Below are 16,936 nucleotides of genomic sequence, written 5' to 3'. Positions count from 1 at the left end.
CGGCTTTGACCCGTGACGTTAGGGACCTACACATTGATCTGTAGCGTAGCCCTGAATACGAGGTTAGGTTGGGAGGTTTTTTTTTGGCGGGGGGGGGGGGGGTCAGGGGGGGCGCAGCCCCCCCCTGCCTGGCCTCGAGTACCACTTGTTTATTATTATCTTTGTTCGATCGTAATTTATGTGATTGGGAGCTGTTGTAGATGTATGTAGGTGTAAGGGAAGTGTTGGTTTTTTAGGTTGGTGTTGGGGGATGTGATCGGTAGGTTCTGTTGAGCTATATAGGTCAACGGAAGTGTTCGATCGTAATTTATGTGATTGGGAACTGTTGTAGATACCTACACATTGATCTGTAGCGTAGCCCTGAATACGAGGTTAGGTTGGGAGGTTTTTTTTTGGCGGGGGGGGGTGTGGGGTCAGGGGGGGGGGCGCAGCCCCCCCCTGCCTGGCCTCGAGTACCACTTGTTTATTATTATCTTTGTTCGATCGTAATTTATGCGATTGGGAGCTGTTGTAGATGTATGTAGGTGTAAGGGAAGTGTTGGTTTTTTAGGTTGGTGTTGGGGGATGTGATCGGTAGGTTCTGTTGAGCTATATAGGTCAACGGAAGTGTTCGATCGTAATTTATGTGATTGGGAGCTGTTGTAGATGTATGTAGGTGTAAGGGAAGTGTTCGTTTTTTTTTTTTTTTTTTTGTATTGGAGGATGTGATCGGTAGGTTCTGTTGAGCTACATAGGTCAAGGGAAGTGTCCGATTCTGGATAGGAATGTGTTTTTTGGTATTTGGTCAGTTTTGTGATGTTGATTTATTTCGTTGTTTTGCGTGGTTTTGTATGGCGGTCGGTGGCTACATTTGTGTATATTTAGTTTGTCCCCACCCAAAAACCCCCAATTTCCCACGCTTGTCCCGTTAGAGTCATTAGGCTTCTTGTGAAACTTGTGTATTTCAGTGTTTATAATACGTATGCGATGTTTTTATATCCGCCATATTGGATAATACGTATGCGATGTTTTTTTATCCGCCATATTGGAATTGTCGTTTATAGTCGTTTCCGCTACATTTGTGACGTCATGGGTCAAAGCCGACGGGTAAGATCGGACGCTTCTGTATTTCCACGAATAGTTGGTCATATACAGCAGATAACAAGATCAACAATTTACTTCAGAGAAGTCGACGACAGCAGATCGACGGAGTGCGGCTACAAAGTACAACGGCGATGACGTAAAAGTCACACCCAAACCTCCAGGTGACAGCCACATCGGTACCAAACGTTGTATGTCGATGGAGTATCAACCAGTACTTCGATGTGGATGTACTTCATACTACGTGCTGTCCTCCAGTATAACATGCGTGAACGATAATTAAAAGTGACACCAGGACGACGGAGGACAGAAAAAGCGCATCTGTGAGTAATAGCTTTGTAGATCTCGCGCCGGTGAGTGCGTAGAGGGTGAGGTCCTGCATTCAAACCCCACTGATGACAATTTTCTTTATTGTTTAAGCTTGAAATTGTTGTGTGGGAGACCATTTTCCTGAAATGTAAAAGGACTTTTCGGAGTTTGTAGCAATGTTCTTTTGGCAGTCTGCTTTCGCTTCATTGACTGAAAGTAGGAAACCTGTAGAGCAGATTTGTGATGTGATGTGATGTGATGTTCCGTCGGACATGTGCGACAGAAGCGACACCACTCGTGATGAAGCAGCTCGTGCATTTGTAGTTTCACAGAAGAAACATAAATAATCGGAACATGAGGGTAAAGAAACAATTTCATCACACGTGCGGAACTATTAATAGTCCCGTATAACATTTTGAAGCAGAATGCAATAAAAAATAATTGTTGTCATCTTTTGGGTATGAATCCAGGAACCTTGGTACGAGGATCTAACGCTCTACCAACTTCCCCACAAAAGATACACACATTAGTCACTCACAGTTATGCTTTCCTGTGCTCTGGTAGTTCTGGTGTCACTTTTAATTAACGTTTACGCCCGTTCTACTGGACGACAGCACACAGTACGGAGTTCTGGTTGATACTCTGTAGACATACAACGTTTGGTATCGATCAGAGTGTCTGAAATCTGGAGGTTTAGGTCTCAGCCACAAACACATACAACAGTATATCGTGTCCGGGATAAATTTGAAGTTGACGGTACTGTTCAGGAAAGGTCTCGTCGACCAACAACATCCACAAGTCCAGCCTCCAGCGCTGCTGTGATGCAACACACTACTAGATCTCCTCAGAAACCCGTGAAGCAGGGCGTACATGGAAGAGGCGTAGGCCGATCAAGCGTACGACCAATTCTGAAGGCTGCAAAGTGGAAAGTGTACTTCCAAGATCGCTGCACGCTATGAATGGGGACGACCCGGATTGAAGGATGGTGTAGTGAGAGTGGTTTGAAGGCATGATCCGCGAGGATGACCGGTTTGCAGGGATGGTTATGTAACCTGACGAGCTGTAATTTGAGCTGAATGGTACTGTAAACCGCCACAGCTGCGTGTGCTGGGCTCCTGAAAATCCTCATGTTCACTTGGACAAACATGTAAATCTACTGTGTGGTGTAGTCTCTCATCATATTGCCTGATTGACCCATTCTCCTTCGAAGTTACCGTAACTGGTGGATCTCCGTATGCTGCAAACATCCGTTTTACCTATAACCCGCGACATGTTTGGAAATGAAAGATTTTACCGATAACAAGATGGTGCTCGTCTCACTACCACAGAGATGTAAGATCCTACTTCGATGAAAATCTTCCTGGACGATGCAGAGGTCGAAGATGGGCTGCTGACTGCCCACCACGGTCTCCAGACCTCACACCTCTTGACTTCTACTTATGGAGGACCTTGAAAAATAAAGTTTATCAACACCAAGTCAGCTACACTGAACGAGCTACGAGAAACCACCGAGCTACCCTTTGTGGGCACTGACACCCGTAGTTCGGCCAACAGTTCAACGGCATCGGCGATGTTTGGCTGCTGCTGGAGTCACTTTGAACACACAGAACGACTTTCCCCCTGTGGAAGAATTCTAACGGTATGTCACTTTGTTTCGTTAATAATGACTGCCAAAGATTGTCTACATTTTTCTTGATCCCTCTACAGTCAATAAGATGCTGGCAGCTTTTGGCCACAGTAGTAACTACTTGCAGACAGCCACTGGATCAGAGTGCATCTGTCTGGCCATAACCATGACTCTTTGTATCTACCTGTTCAGTTCCGTCTGTTACTTACGTAGGCGCTAGGCAAGGTGCTACCCTCGATGCCAGAAAGAACGCCCTTCTAAGAGGAAAACCCTTGTCTCTATTAAACAAGTTGTCTGCCAAACAAGGAGCAATTTCTCTCCTATAAACACTGTTCTAGAAATCAGACATATCAGCGACTACCAGGGTCTCATTAAATTTAACCACATGCTCCTTGGTGGCTCGAGGATAGGTTCCGACTGGAGTACATCGTTGGCACCAGTCTTCTACCAGGGACGGCGTCACAAGCCCAGACGCAGGGGCGTCGTATATGGTATGATGCCTACATAGGGCAATAGTTACTAACCTTGGCATCAGTTTTCAGGGTGACTCAGCAACAACAGCGTCTTTCCTGGCGGATAGGAGGAGAGCCAAAACATCGAATCATGTCGATTTTAAGATCTGGTAGCATACTCAAGGAGGCTGGCAAGGAGTTAGTGTGTTTAAGTGAAAGTGCGGTGTGATGGACCACTAATCAGAAAGTCTGATGTTCGGAGCATAGTTCCGAAACAGACGCTGCAGAAGTCGATTTGGTCATAGGACGATGGGAGGTCACCATAGTGGGTCGAATGGGGCATGGAGACGGGGAAGGCTTCAGCAGAGTGCTGACCGGCTTAAGCGGCAAAAGAGGGCCATACACACCAGCTGTGCACAGACTTCGGCTAGCCTGGCGGCCAAACCACGAGTTATTAAGGCGGTTAATCTTTGTTGCTACATTAATTTGAGGGGTCTTTGCCTCAGAGATGATGGTGTTACTTTGCATAGAGCAAGTGTTCCACCACCATCTTGGCAAACGCGCGAGTAAACTGAAAGGTGATTTGGAGGACTACTAAAAGAAGAGTAGGGATGGTTCATAGGTCGATTCCTATAACTTGAGATGTTTAATAAACATATTTACATTCACTAAAATGGTATGGAACAATAATTACTGAAATATTTTCCATTGTTATTGCTAGATTTACAAATTCCATGTCCTTGCGAGCTTTCCTATGAAAAATACTGTGCGTAAGCACTTCAGAACAGTTAGGGAACAAATTGTGGCCAGCACGCAACACTCAATTCCTAGAAGATGCCGACAAGAATGCGGATTTGACTTATCTATAGGACTGTGACTATTTACAACAGTACAAGTCAACATTACCAATTTTTACTTAACTAAACTTAAATTATGTAAAATACTACTGGGTGACTTTATACAGCCCATTTTCTTTGGAGTGGATGTTAGTTACAAACCCCAGTAGTCCGTGGTTGCTATATTGTGTTCCTATGTTAACCGGGCTCATCTCGTTCTTAGAAGTTGAGTCACCTTCCTATATCGTTAGCATCGTCACACTCTGTGAACAGGCTAACCTTCATTACGGCTGTGAACCTAAAATACTATGAGTAGTAATGCTATGCTAATTCCACAACACTTTCTTTACATTGCGACATTTTGGCATGTTACATTGGGACAGTCTGGCATATTTCGTTATCAACATGTGACCAAAGTCAATGACTTACTGATGTCATCAGTGATACCATCATCCCGATCAGTGGGAAGCCAGTCCTCTCCCTTTCTCCCCCTTTTATCAGCAACCAATCATAGGGCAGTACTGAAAATAAACAATCAATCAAGATTCCAAGACGGAGGAAATAGGATAATTGTGTAAGTGGGAAATTAAACACCCTCTCCCCTCCCCCATCTCCAACCAATCACAGTGCAGTAATTATTGTCTCCAACCAGTCATTGTCCAGTATGAGAAATTAAAGCACCAATCAGTAATTGCAGTTCATGTAACTAAACCAATGGTGTTAATAGAAATCAAAAACCCTCTCCTCCTCCCCCTCTGCTCCTTATCAGCAGCCATTCATAGCACAGAATTATAATGAATAACCACTGAAAAAATACAAGGTCGTGGAATTTATCCAACTGTGCTGAGGAATAACTAAAACTCCTTCCCTTAGTCCTCAGCCTTGTATCCCATCAATTAGACCATAGCATTAAAACGATGTGCCACATAGGCAGAAAAAATTACATAACCTCAACTTGAAGGTCAAAGATAGTTATGTACTCATACAAACTCTGTATTTCAAACACAATATATTAAAATGGCACCTAAAAATGGTTCCACATTCAAAGATGTATATTATTTATAGAAAATGGTGCACACACACGCTGAATAATGTAACTACCTCCCTCCCTTCACCATTGATCATAGCCTAGCACTGATACCATTAAAATTAAAGAGCCAGTTATCCACCTCTGGGTTATGCTCAAAAGCGTCCCAATTATTTGAATTATTTATAAGAAACAACATAACTCTCTCTCTTTTCTTCTCCTATACGAGTCAATTACAACTTAGCCTCATATCACCTGTGCTCAAAAGCATCCAAGTGACATCAATTATTCATCAAAAAACAGATCACAGACCTACCTCTCCTCTCCTCCTATCAGAGTCTAGTATTTTAGTCATTATTAAAGTGAAAGAGCCAATTATAATCCGTCTCTATATGGCCAAAAGTTTTCCAAATACTTATCAAAAAATATGTCAAAGTATCTGAACTGTGTAACATGAGAAACTACATTTGAATTGCTGACTTAAAAAAAACAGTTTAGGGATTGGTCCACGAGTTACATCGCTAAATTTCATTCCAAGCTATATATCACACATTTTGGAATACTGCAAAGAGTATTTAACATACACTCTCAAATTAATTAAGAATCAAAAATTACAAAATGTAATTAACCAATTAGTAATGCATAGTTATCAAATATGAGTTTTGCTTTAAATGACATTCTGAAAACCCTCAAAACGCAAAATAAAAACACCTGCTGTTTCATGTCACAGTTGCTTACTGTCACCAACAGGTGACACCATTAGTAAAAACGTTAATTGTTTGATCTTTGTGCCATGAGTAACTTACTGTCACCAGGAGATGTCGGAACTGGTAAAAATTTCAAGGTTCGATGATATACATGTGGTATATGACACAAAAGGGCATCAAATTCATTATTATTCTCATCTATGGTGCTTGTCAAATGCCACAAGATTCCTAAATGTCTGCAAAAATACGTATGCAGTGCAAAAAATTTCAATGTTTATGTCGAATGTTGTAATTTTAATTTCCACATCACACACAGTCAGGATATTAGGGACTATCTAAGAATGTGAACTGTTAAGTAAGCACCCCAACGCAATTTCCATGCCTAAACAATTTCAAATAAGAGCTGAGCATTTTCTGCAACTATGACAGTTGTCGAGTATCAAAATACTCTTTCCAATTCGAAACTGTCTGCAAAAGTACGTCTACAACTGAAATCGTTCCCATGTTCACATCAAGTATCATACCGTTATTTTCCACATACACACATAGCTATCAAATGAGTGCCTAAAACATGATTATCTAGAATGTTATTTCTGTTCTAGAGTAATTACAAAAAACAGTTGACTTTTTAGAGACTAGGCCAAAATGAGGTCGATATTGTAAAACCAACCTAACCAGGCGTATAACTGCAAAAAATACGTGTTAGCTAAAATACATCGCTAAGCGGTCAAGCATACGAAGAAACAGACAGTCTGAATGTAATTAGCTCGCCTATTTTTGACGTAAGTCTCAGTACACCCTTAAATTAAATAGTTTCACTTCTAAATTGTTCTCAAGCACCAGTTAAAGATGAATAAATATAGCACATCTTAAGCATAATGTAATCAATCACTATTATCACTTTTATTACAAGTAAATCAGGTCTACTAGAGGTTATATACAAAACAACTTCTGACAAAGATTGCAATATTTAGAAATCAGAAATATGGTGCTAAGTTCTCTAAAAGGTTTCGTTTAATCAAAAATTAAATAACACCTTCTTGCAATAAAGGATGTGACTCATGCAACATACTGAAAAGACGAACGGAAAGAATGTTAGGAAGAAGGTGTCTGGTTTTTGGAAGGAAGACCTTACATCCCGTCGATTTGAGAAGGGAAGAAGATGTTTTATTATGACATATATATATATATACTCCTGGAAATTGAAATAAGAACACCATGAATTCATTGTCCCAGGAAGGGGAAACTTTATTGACACATTCCTGGGGTCAGATACATCACATGATCACAATGACAGAATCACAGGCACATAGACACAGGCAACAGAGCATGCACAATGTCGGCACTAGTACAGTGTATATCCACCTTTCGCAGCAATGCAGGCTGCTATTCTCCCATGGAGACGATCGTAGAGATGCTGGATGTAGTCCTGTGGAACGGCTTGCCATGCCATTTCCACCTGGCGCCTCAATTGGACCAGCGTTCGTGCTGGACGTGCAGACCGCGTGAGACGACGCTTCATCCAGTCCCAAACATGCTCAATGAGGGACAGATCCGGAGATCTTGCTGGCCAGGGTAGTTGACTTACACCTTCTAGAGCACGTTGGATGGCACGGGATACATGCGGACGTGCATTATCCTGTTGGAACAGCAAGTTCCCTTGCCGGTCTAGGAATGGTAGAACGATGGGTTCGATGACGATTTGGATGTACCGTGCACTATTCAGTGTCCCCTCGACGATCACCAGTGGTGTACGGCCAGTGTAGGAGATCGCTCCCCACACCATGATGCCGGGTGTTGGCCCTGTGTGCCTCGGTCGTATGCAGTCCTGATTGTGGCGCTCACCTGCACGGCGCCAAACACGCATACGACCATCATTGGCACCAAGGCAGAAGCGACTCTCATCGCTGAAGACGACACGTCTCCATTCGTCCCTCCTTTCACGCCTGTCGCGACACCACTGGAGGCGGGCTGCACGATGTTGGGGCGTGAGCGGAAGACGGCCTAACGGTGTGCGGGACCGTAGCCCAGCTTCATGGAGACGGTTGCGAATGGTCCTCGCCGATACCCCAGGAGCAACAGTGTCCCTAATTTGCTGGGAAGTGGCGGTGCGGCCCCTTACGGCACTGCGTAGGATCCTACGGTCTTGGCGTGCATCCGTGCGTCGCTGCGGTCCGGTCCCAGGTCGACGGGCACGTGCACCTTCCGCCGACCACTGGCGACAACATCGATGTACTGTGGAGACCTCACGCCCCACGTGTTGAGCAATTCGGCGGTACGTCCACCCGGCCTCCCGCATGCCCACTATACGCCCTTGCTCAAAGTCCGTCAACTGCACATACGGTTCACGTCCACGCTGTCGCGGCATGCTACCAGTGTTAAAGACTGCGATGGAGCTCCGTATGCCACGGCAAACTGGCTGACACTGACGGCGGCGGTGCACAAATGCTGCGCAGCTAGCGCCATTCGACGGCCAACACCGCGGTTCCTGGTGTGTCCGCTGTGCCGTGCGTGTGATCATTGCTTGTACAGCCCTCTCGCAGTGTCCGGAGCAAGTATGGTGGGTCTGACACACCGGTGTCAATGTGTTCTTTTTTCCATTTCCAGGAGTGTGTGTATATATATATATATATATATATATATATATATATATATATATATATATATATACACACTCATGAGATAACCAGATACAGTCACTGAGAGATGTGACATCTTCAGAGACGAAGACAGGGTCGATAACCCGAAAATAAAAATTTTTAATAGAAATAATTTACTATTTATGGTGTTATATCTGAAATTCCTTACGTTTCTCAAGCAAAATGAAGCTTCAAATTAAACACTGCAGCACATAATCGTCTGTATTACTTATTAAAGTGCACACACCTTGCGTGCTTATCGTAATATGCAAGAGCTCTACGAAAATTCGAGCATAATGAATTTGTATTTTATGTAAGAGTTCTCACCCTTTGCCAGCACAGTGTAGCTTCGAATTAAATATTTCAACATTTAAACTCTCTGCGTACAGCTTGCGTGTTGGCGGTACTGACAGAAATTATTAGGTTAAGCAGCACCCGTTTTCGACGAAAGTTCGACAGGCTCAGCGCATTTCTAAATTTGTAATAGTTGGTTCCATATTAGCACTACTGCATAACTATCTTGCTACTTAAAATGCATCAATATTGCTCTCACGTCTATATGCACATTAAATACACACTACCACACTTTGTACGCAAAGATGTCGTCTAGTGACTAGATGCGCCGATGTGTATGTGATGTATTACGACAGAGAAAGGAGCCTGTGACCAATGGAGATGCCGCCACTGATTACCCCACAGTCTTAACACAACACACTCATGCCATATTAATGCACGCCTTATCACTGAGGTTCCAACCATGGAAACGGATTGTGGAAATAAAAAAATTGGTAACAGTAAACTTGTTGTTTATTCGTAGTTTCCTTCCTTGTGCCAATAAGTGTCTGTCCAATTTCTGACGGATGTCCATTTCTCTTTAGTTGAACTAGTTACTGTAATATTCATTATCACAGTATCTGCAGCATCAAAAAACTTAAAACATACATCGTCGTTTGTCTACTTCAGTCTACTCTTCCTCGTTATTAAATTTTGAACTGAATTTGCGTCTCCTCCTGGGTACGCCATGCACTGCTATATCTACTTGAGGAGTTTCTGTCTCGCCATGACGTAACCCAGCTGTTATCTTTCCGTGTCTCCAGGTAATTCCATATATATCTCCCCCACTTGTGAATCCTGAACAAGTCATTTGCTATTACTATCAGAAATAGAAAAATTAAGGGAAGTAGGAACATAACGACTATTCACGTTGGCGTGTACAATATATGAGACTGGCGAAATATCATCAGACTTTCGGAAAAACATCTGCCACACAATTAAGAAGATAGTCAGACCCGACAAGCGCGAGAATTACCGCACAGTCCCCGTAACACATCATGTCTCCAAGTTGCTGACGAGAATAGTATAGAGAAGAATGGAAAAGAAAATTGAAGATCTGTTAGTTGATTATCAGTTGGGCTTTATGAGAGGTAAAGGCACGAGACAGGCAGTTTTGACGTCGTGTTTGATAATGGAAGCAAGAACGAAAAAAAAAAAAATCAAGACACGTTCGTAGAATATGTTGACCTGAAAAAGGCGTTCAGCAATGCAAAATGGTGCAAGATGTTCGAAATTCTGAGAAAAAGGGAAGAAAGCTATGGAGAACGATGAGTAGTATGCAGTATGTATAAGAACCTAGAGGGAACCATAACAGTGGGAGACAGGGAAGGTAGTGCTCGGATTAAAAATGGTGTAAGACGTTGGTGACCCCGACCTCCCCATGAACGATAGATCTTGCATTTGTTGGTTGGTTTGCGTGCATCAGCGATAAAGATAGATGTACTGTAGGTGCAACCACATTGAAGGGGTAACTGTTGAGAGGTCAGGCAAACATGTGGTTCCTGAAGAGAGGCAGCAGCTTTTTCAGTGATTGCAGGGGCAACAGCCTGCATGAGTGACTACCCTGGCCTTATAACATGAACCAAAATGGCCTTGCTATGCTGGTACTGCAAACGGCTGAAGCAAGACAACACTACAAACATAATATTTCCCGAGCACATTCAGCTCTCCTGTATGGTTAGATGATGACGGCATTATCTTTAGTACAATATTTTGGAGGTAAATTAGTCTCCTCATTCGGAACACCAGGACTACACAGGAGGACATTGTCACCAAGAGAACCAAAACTGGCATTGTACAGATCGGAGTGTGGAATATTGGATCCTTTAATTTTGTACGTAGATTATAAAATTTATCCAGGGAAATGGGTCAGTTGAAGGTAGATTTAGTGGGCATTAGTGAAGTTTGGTGGCAAGAGGAACAGGACGTCTGGTCAGGCGAATACAGAGCTATAAATACAAAATCAAATAGGGGTGATGCAGCAATGCCTTTAATAATGAATGAAAAATAAGAATGCTGGTAAGCTACTGTGAACTGCATAGTGAACGCATTATTGTAGCCAAAAAAGACACAAAGCTCACAACTGCCATGATAGTGCTAGCTTATATTCCAACTAGCTCCGTAAGTGATGAAGAGATTGAAGAAATGTATCATCAGACAAACTAAATTATTCAAATAGTTAAGGGAGATGAAAATTTAACTGTGATGAAGGATTGAAATTCGATAGAAGCGAAAGGAAGAGAAGGAAAAATAATAGGATGATGGAAAGAGGAAACCACCTTCTAGAATTTTGCACAGAACATAATTTAATCATCGCTAACACTTGGTTTAAGATTTATGGAAGAAAGCTGTATGTGTGGAAGAGACCTGAGACACTGGAAGGTTTCAGACTCAATTGTGATGCTAAGACAGATATTTCACAACTGGATTTTAAATTGTAAGATATTTCCGGGGGCAGACGTGGACTGTGACCACAATATGGGCCTATTGGTCATGAACTCTAAATTAAAAGTAAAGAAATTGAAAAAAGATAGAAAATTAACGATATGGGACCTGGATAAGTTTAAAGAACCAAAGGTTGTTCGGAGTTTTAGAGGGAGCTTTAGGGAACGATTGAGTGGAAGAGGGGAAAGGAATACAATGGAAGGCGAATGGGTAGTTTTGAGAGGCGAAATAGTAATTAATTAATGAAAGGAGAAAATACAAAAATGCAGCAAATGAAGGTGGCGAAAGGAAATACAAATGTCTAAAAGATAAGATTGAAAGGAAGTGCAAAATGGCTAAGCAGGAACGGCTAGAGGAGAAAACTAAGGATTTATAAGCACATATCATTAGGGGAAAGAGAGATACTGTCTACAATAAAATTAAAGAGGCCTTTGAAGAAATGAGAAGCAGTGGTATGAATATCAAGAGCTCAGATGGAAAACCAGTCCTAAGCAATGAAGGGAAAGCTGAAAGGTGGAAGGGGTATATAGAGTGTATACACAGGCGGTATGAACTTGCAGGCAATTTTGTGGAAATGTAAGAGGACGTAAATAAAGATGGAAGTTATGATATTGCGAAAAGAATTTGACGGAGCACTGAAAGTCGTAAGTCGAAACAAGGCTCCAGCAGTAGACGCTATTCCATCAGACCTACTGACAGACTTAGGAGACCCAGCCATGTAGTGTGCAAGTTTTATTGAGACAGGCGCAATATCCTCACACTTCTAAAAAAAACGTATTATCCCAATTCCAACAAAGCTCTTGCTAATAGGTGTGAATAGTATAGAACTATTAGTTTAATATGTCATGGTTGCAAAATACTAACACGACTTCTTTATAGAAGGATGCCAAAACTGGTAGAAACAAAAAAGTCCGCACTGAGATTAGTTGAGATACTAAAGAAATGTAGGAACACGCGAGGCAATACTTACCCTTCGACCTACCTTAGAAGACAGGTTACTGAAAGGAAAATGTACGTTTATATCATTTGTACACGTAGAGAAAGCTTTTGACAATGTTGACTGGAACACTATCTTTGAAATTCTGTAGGCAGCAGAGGTACAATCCAGGAAGCAAAGGGCTGTTTAGAGCTTTTACAAAAACCAGACAGCAGTTATAACAGTCGAGGGCATGAAAGTGAAGCAGTGATTGAGAAGGGAGTGAGACAGGGAGGTCTCTTCTGGACAGCACGTTACAAAGCATCCCAGATACACTCAATAATTTTCATGTCTGGGGAGTTTGGTGGCCAGCGGAAGTGTTTAAACTTATAAAAGTGTTCTTGGAGCCATTCTGTAGCAATTCTGGACGTGTGGAGTGCCGCATTGTCTTGCTGGAATTGCCCACGTGCATCGGAACGCACATTGGACATGAATGGATGCAGGTGATCAGACAGGATGCTATCGTACGTGTCACCTGTCACAGTCGTATACCCCTCCCACTACACACGCCCTACACCATGCTGACATGCAGGGTCCACAGATTCATGAGGTTGTCGCCGTATCCGTTCACGTCCATCCGCTCAATACAATTTGAAACGAGACTCGTCCACCCAGGCAACATTTTTCCATTCCTCGACAGTCCATTATCGGTGTTCACGGGCCAGGTGAGGCATAAAGCTTTGTGTTGTGCAGTCATCAAGGGTACATGAGTGGGCCTTCGGCTCCAAAAGCCCATATCGATGATGTTTCGTCGAATGGTGCGCACGGAGACACTTGTTGATGGCCCAGCATTGAAATCTGCAGTATTTTGCGCTAAGGTTGCACTTCTGTCTTCAGTCGTCATTGGTCCCGTTCTTGCAGAATCTTTTTCTGGCCTCAGAAATGTCGGAGATTTGATGTTTTGCCGGGTTCCTGATATTCACAGTACACTCGTGAAATGGTCGTACGGGAAAATACCCAGTTCATTGCTACCTCAGAGATGCTGGGACCCATTGGTCACACACCGACTATAAGACCACGTTCAAACTTAATTAAATCTTGTTAACATGCCATTGTAGCAGCATTAACCGATCTAACAACTGCATCAGATACTTGTTGTCTTATATAGGCGTTGCCGACTGCAGCGACGTATTCTGCCTGTTTACTTTGTATTTGAATACACATGCCTATACCAGTTCCTTTAGTGCTTCGGTTTCTATACGGCGCTCAAATTCAGTATCTACGTTTCTACAACAAAGAATGACATGGCTGGAGGTTCACATGTAAGGACTCAACTTACGATGTTACTATATTTTTCAAACATATTATATTCCAACTTTGAAGTTTATGACAACTTTTAGAACCATTGTTATATCGAGGATTAAGCGAGAGTTGGCACGACAGTGATGGAAACTGTACTCTCCTCACTCACCGTACCATATACTCACTATGGCCAGATGTCTCTCGAACTCGAGGGACTGCCTGAGCTCACGCTGTGCGCGCACTCTGTCACCACCCAGCAGAACTGCTAGGTCCACCTGGTACTTGTAATACGCATCCACCTGCTTGTTTGGGGGAGGCCTCAGAAGGAACTCGTGACTTAGTCCTGGCGATGCCCGGTCCAGCTGCAGAAAAGTAAGGGAAGTATTAGCTCCTGTCACAGATACAGAAAGAAGGGGAATAGTGGGAGAGAGAAGGTGACAGAGATAGAGAAGGAGTGAACGAAAGATCCAGAGAGAGAAAGAGTGACAGACGCTGACAGAAAACTATAAAGCAAGTGTACAGTGAGAGAGGTACAAAAAGTGAGAGGGACAGAGAGGGTGATCAAGCAAGGGACAGAGAGGCCATGTGAGAGAAAGTAAAGAGCAGTATTAAACTCAGAGAGACGAGACGGGCTGAGTCAGAGCAAGAAACAAAGAAGGGGGACGAGAGAGAGAGAGAGAGAGAGGGAAGGTGAGAGACTGTGAAAGCAAGCAGGAGAGTAGCAGACAGTGAGAGAGAAAAAGAGATGGTGAGTGAAAGAAAGACAGAGAAAAAATAAAAAGAAAGAGAGAAACTGAGAATAAGAAAATACAAGAGAGTGAGAGGGAGGGAGAGATCTAAAGACACAAATTGGAGTAAAGAAAGTAGCATAGGAAGAGCAATACAAAAAAGACAGAGAGCAAAAGGATGAATTAGACATAGTGAGCAAGATGACGAGGGAGGAGGAAACGCAGACCGTGACGAAATGAAGGAGGCAAAGGGAAAATGAGAGAGGGGAAGAGACAGAGGGCAAGTGAAAGATACATAGGGTTATAGAGTGAGGGTGGGGGGGGGGGTTAATGTACAAAGTCTGGGTCAGACACAGAGTGTGCTACAAAAAGAGAAGAGGGATGTTTAGAGAAAGGAAATTAGAGAGATGGAAAGACAGAAGAAAAATTAGAGAGTGAGGAGGTGAGGATGAGAGGCATAAGCTGAGAGAAGACGTCACACACACACACACACACACACACACACACACACACACACACACATACACACACGCACACACAGTGACGTGAAAGAAAGAGGAGTGAAAAACATACTGTGTGAGAGAGAGCAAAGACCGAGAGGGAAAGGGTGAGGTTGACAGACAGTGAAGAAAGGGAAAAGAGGAAGGTGAAGCCAGAAAATGGCAGAAGGAGCTAGATAGAAAGACGAGAAGTGTGAGATAAGGAAAGAGATAAAGTATAGCTCCGAGAATCAATGAATGAATAATAGAGTCAGAGGGAGAGTTAGGGGATCGAAGATAAGGAAAGATAGGATATGTAAAGAGACACTGAAGTAGGTGAGAAACACAAGGATGGGCTGCAATGAAACACACACACACACAAATACACACGCGTGAGAGAGAGAGAATAAGGGGGAGGGGGAGTAATGCAAAGAAAAAGAAATACAGAGAGGAAGAATGACACTGATGGAATGTCCTGATCTATTTCGATTTGGTTTCAGTCCCTTATTTAATTTACCTCAGTACTGAATTAGACTTTTCTCTTAATTAAGGTTTTTTGCTTTGTTCCTTATAACTACTGATTCTGTATTATTTATAGAAAAATTATTATGTGTGCACCATTAAAAGTAATTTTTTACTCAAAGAAACCTTTTTCCCTTATAGTTGTGTTGAATTATCAGATTTGCAATGTGTAGCAGCATGGGCAGTTTGAAATTTTTAACGCTTGAAAATTCACCCTTTCAGTTTTACTGTCTGAGTGTTTATGTTAGATTTTTTTCTAATTAAGCTGAAGAGTTTATAATTTATTTCACAATCACAGTCCAGTAGTATTTCCTTCAACTACAGCAACTAACTGTAGACATACATTGACCACTATTACGCAAATTGCAAGACAATTCATGTACCGTACATTTATATTGAATGTATCTGAAAAACTGAAGCAGCCATTACACTCAGTTTAAGTTAAGAAAGTATGTAACACCACAACACACACACACACACACACACACACACACACACACACACACACACACAACACACACACACACACACACACACACACATATATATATATATATATATATATATATATATATATATATATATATATAGTTGGTTTTATTAATGTTCACGTTAAATCCAACAAACTGTAGGGACGTTTTCCTGACGAAAAAAAGTCCTATTCAAAAATCCAATGTGGATGATGCACTTTCGTTTCTTGGTTTACATATATCAGGATGATCAAAGCGTCCTTCCTGACCTAAAAGGTATTGGAAGTAGCTTCGATTCAGTGCATAAGCCTTGCCCATATGACTCACATGATTAGAACCTTGAATCTTATAGTTGGTTTCGTCTCCTACATGAAAGACAGTTTATAATCTACTAGACAGGTTGTCAGGCATGCTATTTCTGTGTAACCATCTCTAGACACCGACAGATGACCTGCTAGGCAGGTTGTCAGGCAACCCAATTCTACGTACCCATCTCTAGACACTGATTCTCAGGACTTCAGTACTCACGTAAATGCAGCGCTGCGTTGAGTTGCGGTGGTCGGTCTCCACCGAGAACTTGATGAAGTAGTCAGTGCTGAATCCGGCCCTGCGGAAGCGGTAGACGCTCTGCCGCCAGTCGAAGCCCGCCTCGTCCCAGGAGTCGCCCTCCACGGCGGGCCAGCCGCCCAGCTCCTGCAGCACCCTCTGGAGCGGCACCACGCCGCGGGACTCGATCTGTGCTGAGGGCCCCCACAGGGGGATCTTCAGCTAACCGGATTCCCAGTGCTTGGACGCACTCCTGCCCCAGATCACACATCGGAACTTAGCTATTGGGCACCATCCGGGCAATTTCACTTCCATGAGGGAACATTGGAAGACTAGGACGAGAATATGGTAGGCTGATACCAGAGACTGTAATTACCGAGTAACATCAATGAATGAGTCAGGAAACGGGCAATATTCATACAAGAGCTCATTTTACTCTTACTCTGCAGCACCACACGCAGTAAATTGCCATGGCAAGAATGTGTTTGTAGTATACCTCTAAAGACAGTTTCCAAGGT

General features: G+C 42.8%; 1 protein-coding gene across 4 annotated transcripts in view; it reads right to left on the bottom strand.

The window, feature by feature from the left end:
* Positions 1–16,936, bottom strand: part of LOC126212971 (neprilysin-2-like) — a 245,010-nt gene that overhangs the window by 85,625 nt on the left and 142,449 nt on the right. For all 4 annotated transcript variants that reach the window (XM_049940505.1, XM_049940504.1, XM_049940502.1 and 1 more), the window contains 2 exons: positions 16,401–16,612; positions 13,859–14,035 (listed from right to left, as the gene is read on the bottom strand). In XM_049940505.1, the coding sequence (XP_049796462.1) occupies positions 13,859–14,035; positions 16,401–16,612 (389 nt within the window). The remainder of the gene's footprint in view (positions 1–13,858; positions 14,036–16,400; positions 16,613–16,936) is intronic.

This window comes from Schistocerca nitens, chromosome 11 (assembly GCF_023898315.1).
Source record: "Schistocerca nitens isolate TAMUIC-IGC-003100 chromosome 11, iqSchNite1.1, whole genome shotgun sequence".
In the NCBI taxonomy this organism is placed as follows: domain Eukaryota; kingdom Metazoa; phylum Arthropoda; class Insecta; order Orthoptera; family Acrididae; genus Schistocerca; species Schistocerca nitens.
The sequence above is the reverse complement of the archived record's forward strand: the minus strand, read 5'-3'. Positions and strand labels throughout refer to the sequence as shown.